General features: G+C 38.7%; 1 protein-coding gene across 2 annotated transcripts in view; it reads left to right on the forward strand.

Annotated features, from left to right (window-relative positions):
• The window catches only part of Nup154 (nuclear pore complex protein Nup154), a 324,740-nt gene that overhangs the window by 292,231 nt on the left and 7,674 nt on the right, over nucleotides 1-24,835 (forward strand). For both annotated transcript variants that reach the window (XM_067144924.2, XM_067144923.2), the window contains exon 24: nucleotides 14,212-14,334. In XM_067144924.2, the coding sequence (XP_067001025.2) occupies nucleotides 14,212-14,334 (123 nt within the window). The remainder of the gene's footprint in view (nucleotides 1-14,211; nucleotides 14,335-24,835) is intronic.

Raw genomic sequence — 24,835 nt, forward strand, 5'->3', positions numbered from 1 at the left:
GATGACTCTGACGAAGGAAAGTGCTCGTAAGCTTCAGCGAACACAACGAGCCATGGAGCGACAGATGCTAGGGATCAGCCTTAGGGATAAGATCCGTTCAGAGGACATCAGGAGAAGAACTAATGTAACAGACATCCTAGATATAGTAGCAAGACTAAAATGGCAATGGGTAGGACGCGTAGCTCGACAAGACTACAACAGATGGACCTCTAGGATTGTTCACTGGAGACCATGGGGACACAAGAGAGGCATTGGAAGACCCCTGAAGAGATGGCTCGACGACATAAAGCTGTTGGCTGGAACACGCTGGTTCCAAGTGGCTCAAGACCGAAGACGATGGAAGCACATGGAAGAGGCCTATATCCAGCAGTGGATTGAAATAGGCTAGAAAAGAAGAAGAAGAAGAGAAGAAGCATTGTCTGATCCTATAATCATTAAGAGGGGGATTCCTCAAGGCAGTGTTATTGGACCTTTATGTTTTCTTATTTATATAAATGATATGAGTGAAGATAAGAGAGAAGATTGATTTTTTTTGAGAAAAATGGAATGTTTGTGGGTAACAGTTTAGAAGGAGGCTATTTACTTTACGTCACACTGACACAGATAGGTCTTATGACGACGATGCGATAGTGAAGGCCTAGGAATGAGAAGGAAGCGGCCGTGGCCTTAATTAAGGTACAGCCCCAGCATTTGCCTGGTGTGAAAATGGGAAACCACGGAAAACCATCTTCAGGGCTGCTGACAGTGGGGTTTGAACCCACTATCTCCCGAATACTGGATACTGGCCGCACTTAAGCGACTGCAGCTATCGAGCTCGGTTTTAGAAAGAAGAATAGAGAAAGATCACTAGATATGGCTGGGGTGAACGGAGAACTAAAACAGTTATTGATTATTTATTGGTTGAGAAAACAAATCATAAACGGTTAATGGATGTAACGACCCTACCAGGTGAGGTGTTTGATGAAGACACTTTGTTCTCACTCAGATATCAAATGGGAGAACCATGTCCCAAAGGTACAGGGGTCTGGAAGTAGGTAGCAAAATTGAAGATAGGTAAAATTGTGATGGTAAAAGAAATAAAACAGAAGAAAATAACAGTATGGAAATTAAAAGATAAAGGAACTCAGGTGGAATTAAAACTGCACATCCCTATATAAGAAATGGAAAGCCTAGAAGAAGAATGGACCAAATTTTAAAAAATATTTGTAAGCTGTGCAGAGAAGTTTTGTGGGTGAAGGAAAAGGAGATACTTTGGTGTAATGAAAAGGTGAAGGAGGTTGCTAAACAAGAAGAAAGCACGGCAAGAATGGAATAGAGATAGGAAAGAAGGAAACAAGATTACGTATCAGGAAATTAAAAGTGTAAAAAAGTGGTAAATAAGGAAAAGAAAAAAATGTTTGGGAAGAGATTCACACAAGAGTTGGAAAAGGATGTTGTATGGGTTGATAAAAAATTTACACGAAACAAGTAAAGGAAAGAGTGGAATTGTAATAACAGACCCAGAGGAGATAAAGAATAGGTGGAAAGATTACTTCAATAAACTCCTGAATGTGAGAAACAATGCAGAAGAAAGTGTAGTGGTAAATAAGGATGATCAACAAATAGAGAGTGATATTGCAATGGCAGAGGTAGAAATGGCTGTTAAACAAATAAAAAAGTAAAAACAGGAAAAGCAGCAGGGATGGATGAAATACATGTGGTAATGATAAAGGCAGCAGGTCTTATTGGTCCACGTTGGTTATGTAAGCTGCTAAGGTGTATATGGAGGAAAAAAGCAAGTACCTGATGATTGGTGTAATGTGTAATAATACCTGTATTTAAGAAAGGTGACAGGAATGTATGTGACAATTATCGAGGAATTACACTGTTATCACAGGTAGCCAAAATATTGGACAGAATAATAGGAGGATGAGAAAAAGGGTGGAAAGAAATTTACGAGAAGAGCATTATGGATTTCATCAGGGCAGGTCAATGATAGACTCTATATTTACCATGAGATTACTGACAGGAAAACAGTGAGGATAAAGAAAAGATCTGGTGATGGTATTCCTTGATTTAGAAGGAGCATATAATAGTGTTAATAAAGAAAAGGTGTGGAAACCCCTGGAAAGAAAAGGATGTGGAAAGGAATCAAGGGAACTAGTGAAAGTAATGTATAAAAACTGTTTCAGTTGTGTCCAGACTCCAGTGGGGAGAACAGATTAGCTTAGAAATAAAACTGGACTAAAACAGGAAAGTGTATAGTCTCCACTTATGGATGAAATTCTAAAGGAAACAAAGACAACATATAAAGGGGATATGAAAATATTGTTGTTTGCAGATGACATAGAGATCTAGCGAGTCAACAATACAGAAGTGCCTTAAATGACAATATTGAGAAATATGGTATGAAAATCAGTGTGGAGAAGAGTAAAACAGTGGTGATGACAGAGGAGAAAATGAAAAGGAATCATTAGTATCAGGGGACAAAATCTTAATGTTGTTGAATGCTTCAAGCATTTGGGAAGTGAAATAATGCAAGATGCAAGGCTAGATAAGGAGATCGGCAGAAGGGTGCAAGTGGGAAATACATTCTACCAGAATGTAAGGAATTTGGTGTGGAGCAGAGAAGATCTTATGAAATGTAAAGAGATAATGTACAAGATGTACCATACCCCTATATTACTGTAATCTTGGATCGAACACTATCCTACAAGCAACATCTGCTGGGCTCTGCACAGAAACTGAAAACACGTAACATCATCATTCATAAGCTTTGTGGAACTACCTGGGGTTCTTCGGCAAGCGTTTTACGGTCTTCAGCTTTAGGCTTGGTATATTCAAGTGCTGAGTACTGTACTCCAGTATGGATGAACAGTCATCACACAAAACTCATTGATACTGAATTGAATTCCACTATGCGCATAATAACTGGCACAATTCGATCTACACCAACTCATTGGCTCCCGCTTCTATCTGGAATAATGCCATCTGGGGCCTGTTCCACGAACAAACTTTGCAACTTTTCAACTTTGCACTTTTCACTTTTCAATTCTTGCAAAGTGCAAAGTCTTTCTGTTCCACCATGAACTAGGTTGTACTTTTCAATTTCTTCGCAAAGTGAAAAGTCTTTGCGAATGAGTGATCCGATCGAGTTTATTCCATGAGCAAACTTTATAGGCCTAATACTCTGATTTTAATGCTTTACTTTTCGCGGCGAACTTGGCGGTATAATTGTCGTACCATTAAAGTTTTTATCATGGGAAAGAAAGGTTATTACAAGAAGCTGGCTGTGCTGGAAGTTGTCAAGGAGAAACGTGACATACTTTTTTGACAACTTTAAACATAACCTCTCAAATGATGACACACATCAATGTCAACTAGAGTACCGTCAACACATCCACACACAGAAGGAAATTCACCCTTCATTAGAAATCCCGTCGCTATATTATGTGGATTATCAGGCCAACGTACTGTTAGGAAATATTACATTTACTATAACATCTCCGACTTTGGTAACAGTTCGCAAATAATTGATTTTGATGTCCCATGCATTGCTGCTACACCGTGCAGCTGGGCATCATTTACTAACCAATGTAAGCATATACGAATTTGTTCTTTTTCGGAAAGGAATTGACTTCTTTTTGTTGCATGTTTCAGTAAATGTCCGATCATTTCAATAATATAGTTAGCCTGTGTTGGGGTAATGTGAAATCACTCGCGTTATTACGTCGAAGTGAGGTTATGAAAATTAATCATTTTTTTGTACGTTCTATTATTGGATTCTTCATCACTGTTCCTCACTTGATGCTAACAAAAGCTCACGTCGTAACGTGTTTATATCACTAAACCAAATTCTCCGTATGAAAACTTTTCACTTTATTTCTTTGCACTTTGCATTTCTGTACCAATGGTGGAACATAACAGGCTTGTAAAGTGAAAAGATTCCTAACTTTTCACTTTTCACTTTGCAAGCTAAATCTGAAAAGTGATGGTGGAACAAAATCTGAACTGAAAAGTGCAAAGTGAAAAGTTGCAAAGTTCGTTCGTGGAATAGGCCCCTGATTTATGCAGATCCACCGCTCTTATCAAGGAATTTAATAAAATCTTAAGGAACCCCAATCTACCTGTACATGAAGATCTACGAACTATCAACCAAAACAGATTACGTTCACGTCATCCAACTTTACGTAACGCCTTAGACATGGTTGCTAGAAGCTACAACCCTACTACAGAGTGGAAAAGACGGTGGGAAGCAGCAACGGAGACGCACCTGCACAGTATGTTCTCGAATGCCAAACTTCCAAGTGGATTCCAACCACCACGTAAAACATGGTCTGCTCTGAACAGAATAAGAACAGGCCATAGCAGATGCAGAGACATGCTGTTTAAATGGAACAAGTTGCCGACACCCGCGTGTGACTGTGGAGCTGCACGACAAACCATACATCATATTGTCAGAGAGTGGGAAATGCAGGCATACACAGGCAGCAAAGTGGATTTCCTGATGGCAACTCCAGAAGCAATACAGTGGATCAGTGATCTTGACATTCAGTTGTAGGGAGCCTTTTCTTGTTTATTGTTTTCTTGTTATGTAAATATGTATATAATTTATATCTGAACTCAATTTGATTGTATGGGCCATACGCTAAATAAATAAACCGTGCGCATCAGAGACTTGAATGTTGACAACAAGAGATCATCATCATTCCGTGTCCAGTCAGCATTTCCAAAATGTAGCAACTCCGATGGCCTTGTTGTTCGCCTCGATCAGGTCCTGCGTAGTGCAGGAATGTTCTAGTAGGGGACAGATGAGCAGGTGGTTCGGATATTGTGTTGTACCACACTCGCAGGATGCATCTCCATCAGCTGGACATATGGCCCATTTTTGCATGTTGGTCTTGCAAAGAGGTACGCCCACCCTAAGACGATTAAGTGATCTCCAAATAGGGTAGGGCAGGTCATTTCCTGGAGCTAGCTCTTCCTTTGCAGGAGTATCAGGCGGCAGCATGCTCTTCCACCTGGAGATGCGGTTAGACTCTGATGTTCCTACCAGTGGTTGAGTCCTGGGGATGAAGCTTTTTCTCGACTTCATTCAACAGACTACAGCCTGGTGATCATGCAGTGGGTGGCGAGAATCATTAGTCTGCTTTGTCCTCTCTGCATCTGCATCAGCAGCAACAGCCCTTCTGATAGTGGGGGGAGCTATTCCAACAGTTGGGTAGAGTTTGTCAACTGGAGTTGGCTTCAGACATCCCGACAAGATTTGTACGGTCGCGTTGATTGCAGTGTCAACCTGCTTGGTGTGAGTAGATGCACTCCACGCAGGTGAAGCATACTCTGCAGTGGACACACACAAAGCAAGAGCAGAGGTTCCCAGGACGTGAGGGCTTGCTCCCCAGGTGGTGGCTGTGAGCTTTCTCAAAATATTGTTCCGTGAACTAACTTTCAGCCTGGTGTTGTGGCAATGTTTTTTGAAGGACAGTGTTCGGTCAAAAGTAACACCTAGATACACAGGTGTTGGACAATGTTCTAGTCGTTTGCCTTGCCATATAATGTCCAGTTCCCACCAAGCTTCTCTGTTCCTTAAGTGAAATGCATACACCTGAGTCTTGTTGGGATTTGTCTTTAGATGATTGTCTTTATAGTAAGAGCCAAGAATATCTAGTGCAGAAGTCAACTTTCCCTCCACCTCTTCAAATGTCTTTCCTTGGGCAGCCACTGCAGTATCGTCGGCATAGATGAAAAGCCTGGTATGTTCCATTATGGGCTGATCATTAGTGTAAATGTTAAAGAGCACAGGGGCTAGCACACTGCCTTGAGGTAAACCGTTCTTTTGCTCTTCTTACCATGGAGAGAGACTTGGAATCTTCTATTCTGCAGGAGAATGCCAATAAGAGATGTTAGTTGAATCATTACTGAGCTGGTAAATTTTCCTCAGCAACTTCCTGTGGTTGATGGTGTTGTAGGCGGCTGTTAGGTCAACAAAGGCAACTCCAGTTACCTTACGCTGTTCAAAACCATCCTGGATGTGTTGAGTAAGGTTCAAGATTTGACTGCAGCATGACTTTCCAGGTCGAAAATCAGCTTGTTGAGGAATGAACTTTCCTTTGAGGATGCCACTAATTTGGTTAAGGATAAGGCGCTCGAAGATCTTGAAACAATGACATAACAATGATACTGGGCGAAAGTTTTTAGGATTGTTTGGTTCCTTACGAGTCTTAAGTAGTGCAACCACTCGAGCTTTTCTCCAGAGTTTGGGAATATAAAGCTTAGATACACACTCGTTAATCATTGTAAGCAGCCATTGCAGAGTAGTCCTGCCGAATTTCTTGATCTGTTCTACTCTGATATCATCGATGCCAGTAGCCTTATTTAATTTCAAGGTGGAGATGACAGGCTCTAGTTCATTCAAGGTGAAGGGTTCTTGGAGATTATGGTTCTCACTTCCTGGGGTTCGTTCCAGTTGCTCCCGTGTGCTCCGACCTTTAATCTTCCCGTTCATGAGTAATTGGGTTGCAATCTGGTCTGCTGTAATTGTGTAAAGTTTCTAGGTTTTGTTGGGTCACCGCTGAGGTTTTTCAGGAGATTCCAGGCTCGCCTACTGTTCAACTTCATGTCCAGATTCTCTACCAGTGAGGTCCACTTAACTTTGCGATTTGCTGAGATAGTTTGCAGCAATTCCTCACCAACCTGGATAGTTTCATCAGCAAATGGGTCAGCCTCAAAAAAATCTTTGTAATGGTTCATCAGCTGTTTGCTGTCATCAGCCATTCCTGGTATGTAATTTGTTCTACAACCTCTTGGAATGGTCCTTTTAGAGGCTGTTCTGGATGCATTTGACAAATGTCTCGTACATCTCAAGTTGCGGTGGAATCTTGGCAACTTCTATATCAAGTGGAAATTCTAAGTTCCCATGGAGGGAATTAGATATTTTTCCACCAATAGAGCATATCAAAAATCTAATTTTTTATCAGATTCTATATCAAGCTAGTTTTTTTTGTTAGGGGCTTTACGTCGCACCGACACAGATAGGTCTTATGGCGACGATGGGATGGGAAAGGCCTAGGAGATGGAAGGAAGCGGCCATGGCCTTAATTAAGGTACAGCCCCAGCATTTGCCTGGTGTGAAAATGGGAAACCACGGAAAACCATTTTCAGGGCTGTCGAGATTCAAACCTACTATCTCCCGGATGCAAGCTCACAGCCGCGCGCCTCTACGCGCACGGCCAACTCACCCGGTATATCAAGCTCGTTGATGAATCTTTCTCAATTGGCCTTCTGAAAATTAAACCTTCGCTTGAAAGGTACCTCCTCTGGCACTACCATGGCATTCACTTTGCAGATTACAGGTCTATGTTGGGTAGATGGGATGGGCTTACCCATCATCTTCACACAACTCCCAGCAACTTTTGATGACACGAAAATATTGTCAGGGTTGTAGCCTGTCTTCCACCGACCACTATTGAAGGATGCTGGTAGCTTTGGATCATGAATTAGATGAAGATCATGATTCTCTGCCCAGGTTTCTAGTTTATCTCCATTGGTATCTGAATCTGCGTATCCCCAAGATGTACTTCGGCAGTTGTAATCGCCAAGGGTGAAATTTACACCCTGGTACTTAAAGTTAGTAGGTTCTTCAAACGTGAAGTCAACATTAGGAGGTTTGTATACAGAAGTACCGCTAAAGTGTGGCGTACATACAGAAAGAATCTTGATGTCATCCCTTTCAGTCAGTGAGGTTGATGTGATATTTAGGTTTGGTCTGGTGAAAATGGCACTACCGTATTTATCATGGGGCCTTTCCAGAACAAACTCCATGCCTGCGATTTTCGGTCAATGGCTGTTGTAGCCCCAGTGAGTCTCTTGCACTAGAAGGATGTCACATTTACATTCCTTACACAAATCAGCCAATAAGGTCTCTTTGGCACACAAAAAAACCCTCAATATTTATCGAGACTATAACAAGTGGTCTTAAAAAAGACCCTTTAGGAGGATTGCTACTTCTGTGTTGACCGGTAGTGGAAGAATCCGCCGCTGCTAATTTGCAACGTTGCCCAGGGTGCGCCCGATTGTACTGATTTTTCATAGCGTAATTTATACAATCTTCAGGGAGGCTTCTTCCGTGCACCCCACAGCAAGAGATGAGAGTAAAATGATAACCTTTTTTGCTATAAATTTGCATGAGAATAGCCTTTCCAAAATTTAACAAAACACAAGAAAATACACTGAAACCTTGTTAGTAGGTTTCTTATTAAAACGATTTCTCACTTAGCACATCGTAAATTCAGAGTCTTGATTCACATTACATTAAATCTTAATAAAAATACCTAGCTTATGGCGTTACAAATTTTCACTATTAACGCTTAGTAGATCACATTTTCCTAGCCCTGAAAATGTTCCTTGTCATCCCACGTAAAAGGAACGTGATTTTCAACACAGATCAGAACCCTCGCCACAGGAGGCAGGTCGAGAAATGTTCCGTGAAAATGGGAAATGGCCTTGAATTCATGAACTTTACAGAGTAAATTTCATCTTCGGGAAGCAAGCTGTTAGCCTCAGGAAAGTTCAGTTTTCCTCTCTGGTTTTCATTGATATTACTGAATACCCAGCAAGCCTGTTTGTGCTTATATTTTGCATTCCATTCCAAAGTTAGAAATTTATTCTGCGTTTCAATGATAGAGTGATCGATAGAAAAAATTTGTCGTGTGACTACCTACGAATTAGGAACATTATCATGTGAAGTTGATTAGTGTGGTACATGTTTGTCATATGGATACTGAAAAAGTTATGTAATCATTTACTAATGAAGACAGAATTGAAATCCAGGAAGTGTACATCTTTCAACGGTGGCACGTATGTTAAAACTAGCACCTTCAACTCGAGTTGATCCAAGACTGACTACAATTGGTCCATTGAGAGCCCCAATGCAAATGTTTCGATATTTTGTTGTCTGGTAATTTACACACCTTTTAATACACTTGTTATTGAATACTCCCCAGAGGAAAAGGTTTTCTTATTTCTTCTCTTGTCTTTTTCATGCCATTTAATACTCGCATTTCATCTTTAGAAATAGTAGATAGCCTATATCTTTCATTGTACCCATACATACACAACGTAAAATGCATACATAATACCAATATAGTTGGTCTGTTATTGGACATTATTAATTTTCCAGCTAACTCACTCCTGGTTGCCAGCGTTTCGCTCCAGTGTGCTAAGTTGGGCTCATCAGTTGGTAAATAGCACACCTATCAAGACGCATGGCTAGTGCATACCATGGAGGTTCCCTATGGGAGTCAACATTTGTATCAAATGCATACATGTCAAAAAAACATATCTGGCCAATTGCAGAAACGATGACTAGTTTTAAGTCTTAGACAATGTCTACCTAAACGACGTCTAAATCGAGCACAATCTTCCATTGCATAAACAACGTTCAGTCGATGTTTAACTAGACATCTCGTAAAGTTTCAATATTGGTTTGAAAATGGAGATAGAAGTTCATGCAACTTTTTGCTCGTTGCAACCAATGAAATTCGATTGTGCGCACGCCAAACGCCAGTCAGCTGTTTGTCTTACTCTTGGAGCATTAATGTATGATTGAAGGTCTTCCTACACATTACTCAAATATGTCTAAGCATGAGCATGACTTGCCCACAGATAAGAGTATCAGTTTCGGTGGAAATTAAATCTCATAATATTATCGAAATTAAAGCGACAAACCACAGTGTAGCTTTTATTATAGCGTTGTCAAAGTGAGTGTAATCTACTCATAAACACGGTAGCTTCGACGAAGGGAAGATGAAGCAATAGTAATGTGTAACCGAGTGTGTTGTACGGGCCATATACTGTAGATGAAACTTGCATTCTGGAGATCGTAAGTTCGAAACGCATCATCGGCAGCCCTGAAGATTGTTTTCCGTAGTTTCCCTATTTTTACATCAGGCAAATACTAGGGCTGCTATTATGGCTACGGCTTTTCTTCCTCAGTCCTCTTTAGACAGTAATCACCACCATCACCACCACTTGCCTTTTCCTATCTGATAGTTGCCAAAAACTTTATATATATATATATATATATAACACCATACAACCTACTTTTTAGTTTTCACTTATGTGTGTTTTCTTGGCAGTAAATATAAGTGGATCCTTCCCGGTTGATGTATATGACAGCCTTCTGATGATCGGGACACGTAACCCTGATATGTATGTAGTCAAAGTGACCTATAATTCCATGGAAATTACCCCATGTGTATAATAAAATATATTGGTTTCCAAGAATTATATTCAAGTTGACAATTACCGGACTGTCCCTTTGTCAGTCTCAAGAAACAACTCTTGAAAAGCGAAACCTTATTTTAAGATCTATCTCCCCATACATGTCAAATGAATTGCTGTGATTTAGCAGCGGGCGAATCACAGAGGCCGTCGGACTAAACTTTCTTCCCGGAATCGTCTCAGCATGATAATACAAATTACATGTTTCATGGTACATAACTCTGATTATGATTCACTCCTCTCATTTGAGGTTAAACAGTGCTCTCGGCAGTGTTTAAACATGACCGGTTAAACATCGGTTTTAGACAGTATGTAAGTGATAATTAACGTCTCTGCAATGCGGCAGCCAAACTTACGCATTGTTTAACCGTAGACATCGTCTAAATACCGTTTCTGCAATCGGCCCATCAAATTTTAGCCCTACGTATCCTTCTTGGGTAGTTTTTATTTGTGTATTCAATAGTACGTTTTCTCGCTTAACACATTCTCTTTCCTTGTCCCTTGCAGAAACATCCTAACGATGTTTTTCTGAATGAACTAACCTCCGAATCAGTCGTCCACTCTGCGCCATATTTTGAGGTGTATCACATTCTTAATTTCAGTACACAGCATTAAAAATATGTGATTGTTTACTTCAGCCTTCATTTCTAACGAGTTAACTACTGCTATCGGTTACACTATTTATGCATTTATTATGGAAACATGTTTTTTTTTCATTTTGCATTTTGTTTACAGAACATCAATCAACTAGTATTACTAATCGATTCTGACATTGCCTTCAAGTTCGAATGTCGACAAGAGAGCTTGTTAATGCACATAGTGAGAAAACTATACCGAAGATGATCAATCACATTCAGTATAAATCACTGGAGTGTAGAACTATCGATAATGGAAAAATAAGTGCGTGTTTAATTACTCATAATAATGGATGCATCAGTGATAGGGTTCTCGCTGTAACCAAAGGATAATACACAGTTTAATACAGGAATTTTCAAGGAACAGGAAATATCTGTCATTACAACAGAGTTCTCACTACATGACCTACTCGCTATAGCAGACTTCTACTGTATATTATCCCTGTATCATATTGCATTAAATGTGGCCTTAAAATATATATATATCGTACCGAACTCGATAGCTGCAGTTGCTTCAGTGCGGCCAGTATCCAGTAATCGGGAAATAGTGAGTTCGAGCCCCACGGCAGCCTTGAAGATGGTTTTCTGTGGTTTCCCATTTTCACACCAGGCAAATGCCGGGGCTGTACGTTAATTAAGGCCACAGCCGCTTCCTTCCAATTCCTAGGCCTTTCCTATCCCATCGTCGCCGTAAGACCCATCTGTGTTGGTGCGACGTAAAGCAAATAGCAAAAAAAAAAATCCATATTCCGATCCATTCATCGTGCAGAGGAATTTCATGTATGCAATAGGGGTTTTCTGCTCTCCATTATTTGTTGTTCTGGATCAAAACATGCCCAAGTCTTTGCAGGGATTTTGTAGGCGTATGTTCTAATTCTTCTGAGATTTAATTTACTTTTCCTCATTAAGCAGAAGTTTTCTTATGCCTCACTTCTTATAGAATAAAAAGCCTGTTCCTCTTGCTTTGTTTTAAGAGTTTCTACATGGTATCTCTCTGTGGGCGGCATATACCTGTAAATTGTGTTACAAATCATGTAACGACTTCCCTGCAAAACTCTGTTTTCACATATTTTATATAAATAGCCTTTTCTATACTGTGTACACATATGGTGGCTTTATGAGAATTATACACTAAATTAAACACTTCATAAGTCGAGAACAGTTGGAGCAGCAGATTAGGACTTGTTAAACATTCTAAGCACAGAGCGCAACTGAGAAGATTAGGGATTTGCCAGGCTTGCTGCTATACCGCAGAGGCAGGAGTGATTAGTCAACGGCAGGCTGGTAGGCATTGCATGCCCACTGGCCAACCAATGAGTGTAACTCACTGTATATGATATCCAGGTATAATTTGGCAAATATTTAGTTAACTATTGTGTTTTAGACAAAGAGAAATGTACCAGAAACATATTTTTAACATTGGATAAATCCAGGAATACTAACCTGACCAAGTAGCTTAGATAATAGAGCACAGGCTTTCGAAGCCCAGTTTGGTGGACTTGATCCCAGCTCATTCCATTTATAGTAGACAATTTGTAACATTTATGCATTTTGGAAATCAAGTTTTTAAAATTGCCAATATATTCAAGAAATTTCAACTCAAAGCAGCATTTAGAACCAGAAATAAAATATCAGAACTTATATATAGTACACATAATATTAACAAGAAAAATGTCTACACCAATTCGGGAGTATATAGGCTCACTTGTAATGAATGCAAAATGTTTTACATAGGAAGGGCTGGCCAAGCCTTAAATCAAAGATATCAAGAACATTTCAAGGCAATAAAGTACAACAAATATTCAGCTTTTGCGGAACACATTTATAACAATAGTCATAACTTTTTAGGAATTGAGAAGGACATGAAGTTAATTGTTAAAGGTAATTATGGATTTGAACTAAATACCTGCAAAAACATTGAAATATTCCTGGCGCAGTTAACAGAATCTGATAAAATTTAAAATGAAACAGTCGCAAACAACATATTGTTCACAACGTTGAGGTGACTTATTATCATGTGCTTCCAGCGTGCCCTGTGCTTAAAGCTGAAAGTTTGTCTAATACGAGGATAATCCAGCCCTTCCTGTTATGTCATATATATTTGTAACATCATCATTAAGTTTTATGTATTGTGGGCATACTTTTAGGCTTTTTTGTTTTCTTATTATATAGTTGATCTCAACAGGGCCCCATTTTAACTGTTTTAAAACTCGGTGTGATTACACAATGTAAAATCAAATGTTTTTAAAATAATTTCGATACTGATGATGGACCTTGGAGTCTGAAAACCGGTTCTGAAATAAAATTTAGTGTGCTGATAGGACTGTATATGACTAACTATAATAATAAATATAAGGATTTCACATTCACTAGTGATGGGCAATGCTCTCACTTGAGACTCTCGAGATTGTCGTCTCAGATCTCGAGACCCTCGCAAGAATCTCTCCTCTGCTGCAATCTGTGCTACATTCCAGTAACTATGAGCATAAGCTTGATAGTATATCAGCATTTATTGTGTGAAATAACTTTCTCATATGGAAACCTGTGTGCTGATAAATTTTGTCAAAGGCCTGGAAAAGTACTGTATGTTCAACTATCAGTCATCAATTAATCACCAATGATCTGCATTTGGGGCTATTGCTCAGGTGGCAGATTCTCTATCAATTGTCTGCCTAGTTTTTTCTTAAAAGTTTTCAAAGAACTTGGAAATATATCAAACATTTCCCTTCATAATGTATTCCAATCCCTTACTCCTTGTCTTATAAATGAATATTTGCCCCAATTTGTCCTCTTGAAATCCAACTTCATCTCCATATTATGATCTTTCCTACTTTTAAAGCTTATTCGTCTACTAATGCCATTCCACCCCATCTCTCCACTGACAGCTAGAAACATACCATATAATTCCAATGTAAATGATCTGTTATTCAACATTATAAATTTTCCAGCTAACTCATTCTTGGTTGTCGGCGTTTTGCCCCAGTATCCCAGTTTGGGCTCATCAGTTGGTAACTAGCACACCTACCAAGATGTGTGGCTAGTGCATATAATGGAGAATGAGTGGGGGTAGGGACGTTAAGTTCAAGAAATTGAGTGCTCTCACATACCCAGATAGGGTCATTTGGTATTTGACATGTTAAATATAAGGCTCTTGTCCCATGCAGACTTTTGCCCCATTCTACTGGATGGAAATAGTGACTGATATTTTGAATGTATGTACATTTGTTCAGTGAATTAATTTTGTAGTGTGTAATTAAATTCTATTATACGGTTATTCATAATGTATTTATTTTTTATTTTTTTCATTTGATTGCAGTTTGATATCTGAAAGTGACATGTGTTGGTTTAAATGTGGCAGAGAGTTCCATCTTCATGAAGTTGTTGGACGGTTAGTAGATGGATTTTTGAATAACCCAAAACTGGTGCCACAGTCTGAAAGGTAAATATGAACGTTTTTTCCCCTTGAACTTGTTGAATGCTTGATTCCTATGTTTATCTCTCATATACTTTGACCAGACCTCCAGTCATATATCTACCCTAGTAACTATTCCTTCTCTTCGTGTGAAAATGTTTAATGATATGAAGGACATTATCAAGCTCAAGCTGTAGAAGACAGCTATCATGTAGAAGCACTGTTTACCTTAAATGCACCACTGTTGCCAAACAAATGGTGTTGGGAGTGTGATAATTTCAATTTAATCAAGTGGTAACATCAGAAGTTGACGTTTCCTTTCTTTTTGATGCAGCCAATGCTAAAAAAGATACAGAGGATAATTGTTGTACATAATCTACAACCTGAGTATTAATAAAACTCTTGAGCTTTCCTTATTATTATTATTATTATTATTATTATTATTATTATTATTATTATTATTATTATTATTATTATTATTATTATTATTATTATTCATAGTGCCAAAGTTAAGACTTCACAGCCCTCTCTGTTAATACATTTTAGAACTAAAGCTATTGAATGATTTGTGTTATTCCGTGTGTAATATACTGTGTAATGTAATCGTTTAGAGAAGTCAGAGAGCAAAAGACGCCCTAGGGGTGCTCACTAAGGACTTGATGTTAATGGCTCAGTAAACATAAGTGGCGGGATAATAACAGTAGGTTCGGAAATAATAATACGTAAATTCAAGAGCCAGAAGTGTGTGATAAACCGTATGGCAGCCAGACTCGTAACTAGTGTTCAGAAATATGTGCAAATGCGTGTTTTTAGTATAGCCGCATATCTTAGTAAAGTGATTATACACTGGCGGAAAAAAAATATCAATATCATATGAAATATTTACAACATTTATTCACAGAAAATAAAAGTGTCTTGCCATCCTAACTAGCTCTGATTATGAGAATGATCACTATGTTAATATGAATTTATGAAGATTCTTGACGTAAAATAAAAATATTCCGAACAAATGAGATGGTACAAGCAAATTATGAGCCCTAATTATTCTAACGGAATTGATTTGTAATTACAGTTTTGATTAATGAATTTTGAACAAATTAATTATTTAAATCTTGAGTAACGAGGCGTTCGAGGTTCAAATCCTCAAACAAATCTGAAAAATACATTAAGTTTTAATTTAAATTTTGAAATAGGAAACATTTAAAATTTACAGAACTGCATTTTCTTGTGATAAAATTCTGAGTGAAATTACATTCTTGAAAAATAAAATTTATTACAATTTAATTTTTATTGAATATGCTTTTTTTTTAAATAGTAAAAATTAAATCGAGACTCCAGGTATATCTGTTCGAAATTATTCTCAATTATTTCATTATGAGAATCATTATTTAACGTTAAGTGGTCATTTCCAATGAACTGAAATAGCACTTCTCGAAGAAACCCAGAATTTAGCAACGCCGAATTCGGACAGCAACATAGATTATAATGGAATACAAATATCACCGACTAGCCCATCTGCCTGTGTCACATATCTCTAAAAATTCACACACCGTCAAATATCTTGAATAATTACAAATATGACTAAATTCTGCACTCTAACTACAGTAAATATTCTACTATCTACACAATATCTACAAGTGAATCAATACTCCCACTCTCCAATTAAATCAATGCCAAGATACAAATGAGGATATGAAGTTTTCCACGTAGTTAGGAATTTGTGCAATTAAGATTAGGTTCGCCTGGAATCGAACTAATGCATGTTATAGTTATTAAATCATCCCAGAACCGGTGTCATAATTCAAATATTCCTCAGTAAACATTCAAAACTACACTTGAAAATCTTGAATCATTTAACTCATTAATTTACACCAGGATAAATTTATTTCGCAGAAATTAAGTTATAATTTCAGAGTACGCCAACCAACTTATTATTATTGTTATTAGAAGACTTTATTAAAGCGACTACAATCTCGTATACCTGAAGACACTCTTATTCACCTCCATCGACCTTCAAATGTCAAATCGTTAAATATCACGGTGCAAAATACATCAGAATTCACTATCTGATGATTATCATCACACTCATTAATCATCCATTAACTTAATAATCCCATTTAAAACTGACGTCGACCATTATCATCCATAATCGTATATCACACAAAACATGTGGTCAGAAAAAGTCGCAAAATATCATACGAGAAACAAGTTTTAATTTATCAAATCAGTCTCGAGGATTAAATCTACCATTTGTAATCGTATACTCTTACTCAAGTACTCCAAATTAAACAATGATCTGACTTCTGAAATAATATACTGACAACACTATTCAATCACCACGAGGTATGCGGGTAAGCTCCAAATATTACCGAAATATTAAGAAAAAGGATGGAAAATATTGACACTAGATTCCTATGATACACATCAACTCACAAATATCGTAATGTTCATTAAATATAGAAGGATGATCACGATAACACATGGATAAACTTTCAGTGATCCATCACTGTCAAGAGCATGTAACACGTGATTAGGAATATCTGTAATTATATGTAACTCGCATATATGAATAACGATCTACATTTCAACTCATTCATTTAGGGAGCAATTTAAAGAAATTAAGCAAATGATAAGCTACGAGACCATACTATAAGAATAAAAGGAAATGAACAACTACATACAACAAATATTTAGTATATGACGTAGTTGACTTAACTTAAACTGTTGGCTTCATGTTGAGTTATGGGATGTCCTTAATTGATCAGTTTAAGGTAGATGTTCTTGCATTTCTCCTCCGTTGGCGATGGTCTGATGATCTAGCAACTCATGGTGAAAGACAGGTGGAACACTGTCACAAAATCCATCCTCTCGTAATGCTGTCTGTTGAGGTCCTCTTCACGTCCCTATTCCCAGAGTAGTTCACTGAAACTTGCAAAGAATAATTAGTAATAATCCTAGGTACAGTCCTTTTAATTGTGAGTGAAAGATACGTACTTCTTACTAATTTAACTAGATTCGACGTCTGTTGGTTAAGTAAATTTAGTTTAAGTTGTAGAAGCAGGCACAATTTTCTAAGTCCCTGGCAGACACTTAGACGTCTTACTGTCCCCTGCGACAATCAGAAGTAGAATGACGTCTCGTACTGATGTTCCAAGAAAATATGCAGCGACGTTTTCGATGAGAAAAAGCAGAATGAGAGTGAACACGCATATTGTCTTGTTTAAGTAGAGCGCTTTTCCCCCCACTAGTCGCCGCAAGTACAAGTCAGTTCAGATACTGAATTCTTCTTAGCTCCTTAGATAAATTAGCACTAAAGCCACATGTACGAGTTCATGTTAAAAAGTAGTTTGTATTTTCTCTTTCCTAGTATTTATTGTGACTGACGGGGTTGGCTGTTTTTCTGTATCTCCTCCGTTTCTGTCTTTTGCTGACATCTTCAGGTTTTAAGCCAATGTCACGCGTGTCGGCCTGGATGTTGTTAGTCCACTGCTTTAATGGTCTTCCATGTGGTCGTATTCCACCCAGGTCTAATTGTAGAGCTATTTTTACAACTACGTAGTCCTACCTTCTCATTGCATGGCCATACCAGCGGAGACGAACTTCTCTTACTTTTTCCACAATTGGAGAAATGTCAAATATTTGTCGAACATCTGTATTTCTCACATGATCACGAGTCAGTCAGAGAATCCATTGAAGCATCTCCATGGTATGGAGAGCCTGCTCATGTTTTTTCGCCTTTGGGCAATATTCTGCCCCATTAATGACTGCTGGGCGTACTACGGTGCTGTAAATTTTTGTTTTTAAATGCTGAGGGATCTCTTTATCACAACGGACTCTGGTAACTTGTCTCCACTTGAGCCAAGCAGAGTGTATCCTCGCCCGGGTATCAGAAGTGAAATTGCAGTTTGATCAAGTAGCGAATATATAAGAATCGCTTAAATATAATATTTAATTGCTTACTTAAATATAATATTTAAGTTATTCTTAAATATTCGCTACTTGATTTTATAGTCAATACAGGTTTTTATTAAAAATAAAGCTGTTAAAGCTTGTTGCATGTAATTGCGGTTTGAGGTGACAGTGGACCCTAGGTATTTAATATGCATAGTCTTCTGCATGGTTCATGTTTGTGGGTTACTTTAGTCACGTCCTAGTTCGTGAACCATGGGCAACGACTGAGTGGCCTAGTAAGTAGTCCTGAGAGTCGGGATACCAGTTGCTATGGAATGGGAGTGGGCATCTCGGACATATTCTGAGTCGTGGCCCTCCTTGTGCTCAAGCGGCTAGGACTATACAATTCACAGGTGGTCCATAACCCGTTAGAGGAGAGATCCTCACTTGGACTATGTGCAAGTAGGGCAGCATCCTGCTTCAGAATTTACCGAGCTCAGAACACTTTAAGCAAGCCTCGGACCTATGGGAGTAATGGAGTCCCACTCCCATTTGACAGGCGAGGGACTCCTTGGAAACAACTTGGCGAACGAAATGGAATTCGAAGGGGAGCTATCAATATTAATGGGACTTATGGAAGAAAGAAGGTAGAACTGGCTGAGTCAGCAAAGAGGATGCATCTGGATGTGCTAGGAGTAAGTGATATTCGGGTGAGGGGAAATAATGAGGAAGAGATAGGAGATTATAAAGTGTACTTGACGGGTGTTAGAAAGGGAAGGGCAGAGTCTGGGGTAGGGCTCTTTATCAGGAATACCATTGCACGCAACATAGTTTCTGTTAGACACGTAAATGAGCGAATGATGTGGGTAGATTTGTCAGTGGGAGGAATTAGGACAAGAATTGTGTCCGTGTATTCACCATGTGAGGGTGCAGATGAGGATGAAGTTGACAAGTTTTATGAAGCATTGAGTGACATCGTGGTCAGGGTCAACAGCAAGGATAGAATAGTGCTAATGGGTGATTTCAATGCAAGAGTTGGGAATAGAACTGAAGGATACGAAAGGGTGATTGGTAAATGTGGGGAAGATATGGAAGCTAATGGGAATGGGCAGCGTTTGCTGGACTTCTGTGCTAGTATGGGTTTAGCTGTTACGAATACATTCTTCAATCATAAGGCTATTCACCGCTACACATGGGAGGCTAGGGGTACCAGATCCATAATAGACCATATCTTAACAGACTTTGAATTCAGGAAATCTGTTAGGAATGTACGAGGTTTTCGCGGATTTTTCGATGATACAGACCATTTTCTGATCTGTAGTGAACTAAGTATCTCTAGGCCTAGGGTAGAGAAAGTGAAATCTGTCTGCAAACGAATAAGGGTAGAAAATCTCCAGGATGAGGAAATTAGACAGAAGTACATGAATATTATTAGTGAGAAGTTTCGAACAGTAGACAGTAAGCAGGTTAAGGATATAGAAAGTGAATGGGTGGCATACAGGGATGCTGTAGTAGAAACAGCCTAGGAATAGCCTAGGAACAACTGTGTGTAAAGATGGGAAAAGGCAAACATCTTGGTGGAATGATGAAGTGAGAGCAGCCTGTAAACGTAAAAAGAAGGCTTATCAGAAATGGCTCCAAACAAGGGCCGAGGCAGACAGAGATTCGTACGTAGATGAAAGAAACAGAGCGAAACAAATAGTGGTTGAATCCAAAAAGAAGTCTTGGGAAGATTTTGGTAATAACCTGGAAAGACTAGGTCAAGCAGCAAGGAAACCTTTCTGGACAGTAATAAAGAATCTTAGGAAGGGAGGGAAAAAGGAAATGAACAGTGTTTTGAGTAATTCAGGTGAACTCATAATAGATCCCAGGGAATCACTGGAGAGGTGGAGGGAATATTTTGAACATCTTCTCAATGTAAAAGGAAATTATCATGGTGGTGTTGCAAACAGTCAAGCTCATGGGGAGGAGGAAAATGATGTTGGTGAAATTATGCTTGAGGAAGTGGAAAGGATAGTAAATAAACTCCATTGTCATAAGGCAGCAGGAATACATGAAATTAGACCTGAAATGGTGAAGTATAGATGGGAAGGCAGGGATGAAATGGCTTCATAGAGTAGTAAAACTAGCGTGGAGTGTTGGTAAGGTACCTTCAGATTGGACAAAAGCAGTAATTGCACCTATCTATAAGCAAGGGAACAGGAAGGATTGCAACAACTATCGAGGTATCTCATTGATTAGTATACCAGGCAAAGTATTCACTGGCATCTTGGAAGGGAGATTGCGATCAGTCGTTGAGAGGAAGTTGGATGAAAACCAGTGTTGTTTCAGGCCACAGTGAGGCTGTCAGGATCAGATTTTCAGTATGCGCCAGGTAATTGAAAAATGCTACGAGAGGAATAGGCAGTTGTGTTTATGTTTCGGTGATCTAGAGAAAGCATATGACAGGGTACCGAGGGAAAATATGTTCTCCATACTGGGGGACTATGGAATTAAAGGTAGATTATTAAAATCAATCAAAAGCCTTTTTGTTGACAATTGGGCTTCAGTGAGAATTGATGGTAGAATGAGTTCTTGGTTCAGAGTACTTACAGGAGTTAGACACCTTTGCTGTTCGTAGTTTACATGGATATCTGCTGAAAGGTATAAAATGGCAGGGAGGGATTCAGTTAGGTGGAAATGTAGTAAGCAGTTTGGCCTATGCTGACGACTTGGTCTTAATGGCAGACTGCGCCGGAAGCCTGCAGTCTAATATCTTGGAACTTAAAAATAGGTGCAATGAGTATGGTATGAAAATTAGCCTCTCGAAGACTAAATTGATGTCAGTAGGTAAGAAATTCAACAGAATTGAATGTCAGATTGGTGATAAGCTAGAACCGATCGATAATTTCAAGTATTTAGGTTGTGTGTTCTCCCAGAATGGTAATATAGTAAGTGAGATTGATTCAAGGTCTAGTAAAGCTAATGCAGTGAGCTCGCAGTTGCGATCAGCAGTATTCTGTAAGAAGGAAGTCAGCTCCCAGACGAAACTATCTTTACATCGGTCTGTTTTCAGACCAACTTTGCTTTACGGGAGCGAAAGCTGGGTGGACTCAGGATATCTTATTCATAAGTTAGAAGTAACAGACATGAAAGTAGCAAGATTGATTGTTGGTACAAACAGGTGGGAACAAAGGCAGGAGGGTACTCGGAATGAGGAGATAAAGGCTAATTTAGGAATGAACTCAATGGATGAAGCTGTACGCATGAACCGGCTTCGGTGGTGGGGTCATGTGAGGCGAATGGAGGAGGATAGGTTACCTAGGAGAATAATGGACTCTGTTATGGAGGGTAAGAGAAGTAGAGGGAGACCAAGACGACGATGGTTAGACTCAGTTTCTAACGATTTAAAGATAAGAGGTATAGAACTAAATGAGGCCACAACACTAGTTGCAAATCGAGGATTGTGGCGACGTTTAGTAAATTCTCAGAGACTTGCAGACTGAACGCTGAAAGGCATAACAGTCTATAATGGTAATGTATGTATGTATTTCTTCTGCAGGTCGTTAACGTTAATTCTGATATTACCACTGGTTTTTGGGCCTCATTCTAGGTTTACAGTCTTCTGGATGTTGAGACACAGTGCCTTCTCAACCAATCTCTGTCCAAATTTGCATCTGGTGTTGGAGTTTGAAGCATGTATCTTGGCCAAGTACCACATAGTCTGCGTAGTGGATGGTCTCGGGATGTGGTGTCTGTATATCAGCCGTTGCTGTATCCATGCAGAGGATGAATAATAGTGGTGATTGAACAGAGCCTTGATGTACACCCACAGTTATATCAAAAGGCAGAGAAATTCTGGCTGGACTCTGGATCACACTAGTTATATTGTGATACAGAAATGCTTACATAGCCTTCCATTAACCCGATGAGTGCTGTGCCCGCCTATAGACGGGCTGACGCGGCCAGTCCACCAGTGCTACACCCGTCTATAGACGGTGCGCGAGAATTTTAATTTTTTTGAGTTTCCCGGTTCACTTTTGAGTACGAATTTTATCTCTGACATGTTCTGCCATCTGCTGGGCATTATGTAGAACTAACTGATCAGAGATTAGAGTTAGAGTTCATCTCTGATGTAAACAAATATGGCGGAATATCAATTTACTTGCTCTTCCACCAATGTTATTTCGGATCGCAGAATCTTTCAGTTATTAACCACAGCGGAAAGTGATGATGCAGATAATCATTTTAAGGAATTCTTAAGCGATTTTGAAATTGAGAGTGGTAGAGTGCCAAAAGTATTGTATGTGAGAGAGAAACAGAGCCTCCTTCTAAACTAAAGAAGAAAAACACGGCGAGTACAAAAGCTATTTTATCGCTAATTTCGTGGCGGATGGATTACTTTTCTTCACCAGAGTTTCAGGTAACTGTGACAGGCTCTGAGGGCCAAGTAGTGTTTGATGACAACCCGAAAATCATTATTTTTTTTAAGAAACTTTTGTGCCAGTGGAGTTGGTGCAGATAGTTGAACAAATCGGCATCACAAACAACCAGTAGAAAACATTTAACTATCACCACATTCCAGGTTTGGAAAGTATTTTAAAATATCAACTTATATACTTCTAAGAAGTTACATGTATTAGTTGCCTACAGATTTTAGTAAATAATATTATTTTGGGCTCTTTACTTTGTATAAAGATAATGCACGCATGGGCACATAAGTGTAATTTTGTTTTCTCTCAAAATAATATTGAACATAAGTGCAGGGTTTTTCATTTGCATTTAGATTCATAAACAACCAACATATATAAACATTTTAAGCTAATCACCCCACTGATAAGTTAAAAATTGAGGCTTCTACAAATTTTTTACATACGAATGAAAAAAACTCAGCACTGAGGTACCAAACAGTTAACTGGTAACTCAGCACTTAAAAGGTTAATTCCATGACAGCAAAAAGCTTGCCAAATATAAGGCCATGTGGAACTCTGTTTAATGTTGTCTAGAAATGCCATGTGGACACTCTTCTGCCTCTGTCTGTGTTTTTCCATCAATAGGCATGTAGCATGGATTGCATCAATGGTGCTGCAGCTCATCTATTCAAAGTGATTAATATTGTACCGTTTTGGGTAATATTCAAATCACTGGATACATACACCATGAGCAACCAAAAAATTACAGGAACAGCAATAGTCTGCTCTTCTATGAAGTTTGAACAATAACAGTTGTCAGATCACATTACTGTATTCTCCTGAAAGTGAATTGCGGAAAGACATGTGGATTGAAAACTGTATTTGGGCAGTGTCTTTTGCAATTCTCTACCTAATTGCACTGGCTCATTTTTTAGAATCACGCTGCTGAAGCATAATTGGGACCTGTTGAGCTTTGTCATGTGCTAGAGTACAGTATCTGTTAGCCACCAAGAATAATATTACCGAACATGCAGAGGATTTTCTTCATAGGAAGTAGAAATATGACTGTCAAGGGAGGTGTTTCGTTGTTGCCTACATTTCCTTGGCATGCTTGTTTTTTCCAAGGGATGTTGTGAATTAAAATAAATACAATGATTATGAACAGAATTCTCCTTAAGCAATAGTTAATAGCATATGGGCCAAAAAGAACTGTTCATATTTAAAAATAACTGGCATTCTTGTTAACTGGTAAGCAGAAAATGTGAATTTTAGGTGCTAAAAAGAAAATGAAATATTTTTCATTTTCAACATGTTAAAATATTGAAAAGTATTTGCTAAAAACTTCAAAGTATTTTCTTTCAAATACCATTTGGCCAATGGTGTTCTATGAAGCAAATGACTCAAGTTCTTACCAATCATGACTCCTCATTTGTCAAAAATTTCTGGGCATTACAGTGCACGGTGAATGCCATCTCCAAGTTCTCCGTATGAAATCTCAGCTGATTATCCCGGAATAATGCCCAATATTTCCAAAATAACCTTTCTGCATTACACAAAGTCAGTCTGTTATACTTCAGAAGTGGTGTATCAGTAACCCTCATATTCTCAATGTCTACCAGTTCACTTTCTAAAACTGCAGCAACTTGATGCAGTAAAGTCGCACTTTTTTTTAAACAAATTTGAATCTTTCTTTTAAAATTTCAATTTTTTGACTCTGTGAGTGATTTGATTTTTCTGTCAGTATTATCCATTATCCCCCTCAAGAAGCTTGTTGTTGCTTCTAGTTTTTTTTCTTATGGAGACACACAAGTAACTCAGTTAGCAGAAATGTATGACAATTCATTTCTTGAAGTGCTGTCCTTCAATAGATTTTGAAGAATTTGTATTGAAGAAGCATGTTCTTCATCCAGTTCATTTATAACTGACCTACAACTTTCAAAATAATCTGCATAATACATAACTGCGGCAAGCTTTGGCCTCCGAGTGACTTTAAAGGTTGGCAGTAAATGGGAGTTTTGAATTTTTGTTCCTAAAGATATCAGTCCTCCTTGGTGACTTAACAAAGATTTTCTTCCTTGGATCTGTAAGATGGTGGGTTCAAACCCCACTGTCAGCAACCCTGAAGATGGATTCCTGTGGTTTCCCATTTTCACACCAGGCAAATGCTGGGGCTGTACCTCCTTAATTAAGGCCATGGCCTCTTCCTTCCCAGTCCTAGCCCTTTCGTGTCCCATCGTCGCCATAAG

This window comes from Anabrus simplex, chromosome 1, assembly GCF_040414725.1.
Source record: "Anabrus simplex isolate iqAnaSimp1 chromosome 1, ASM4041472v1, whole genome shotgun sequence".
NCBI classification, from domain to species: Eukaryota; Metazoa; Arthropoda; class Insecta; order Orthoptera; family Tettigoniidae; genus Anabrus; species Anabrus simplex.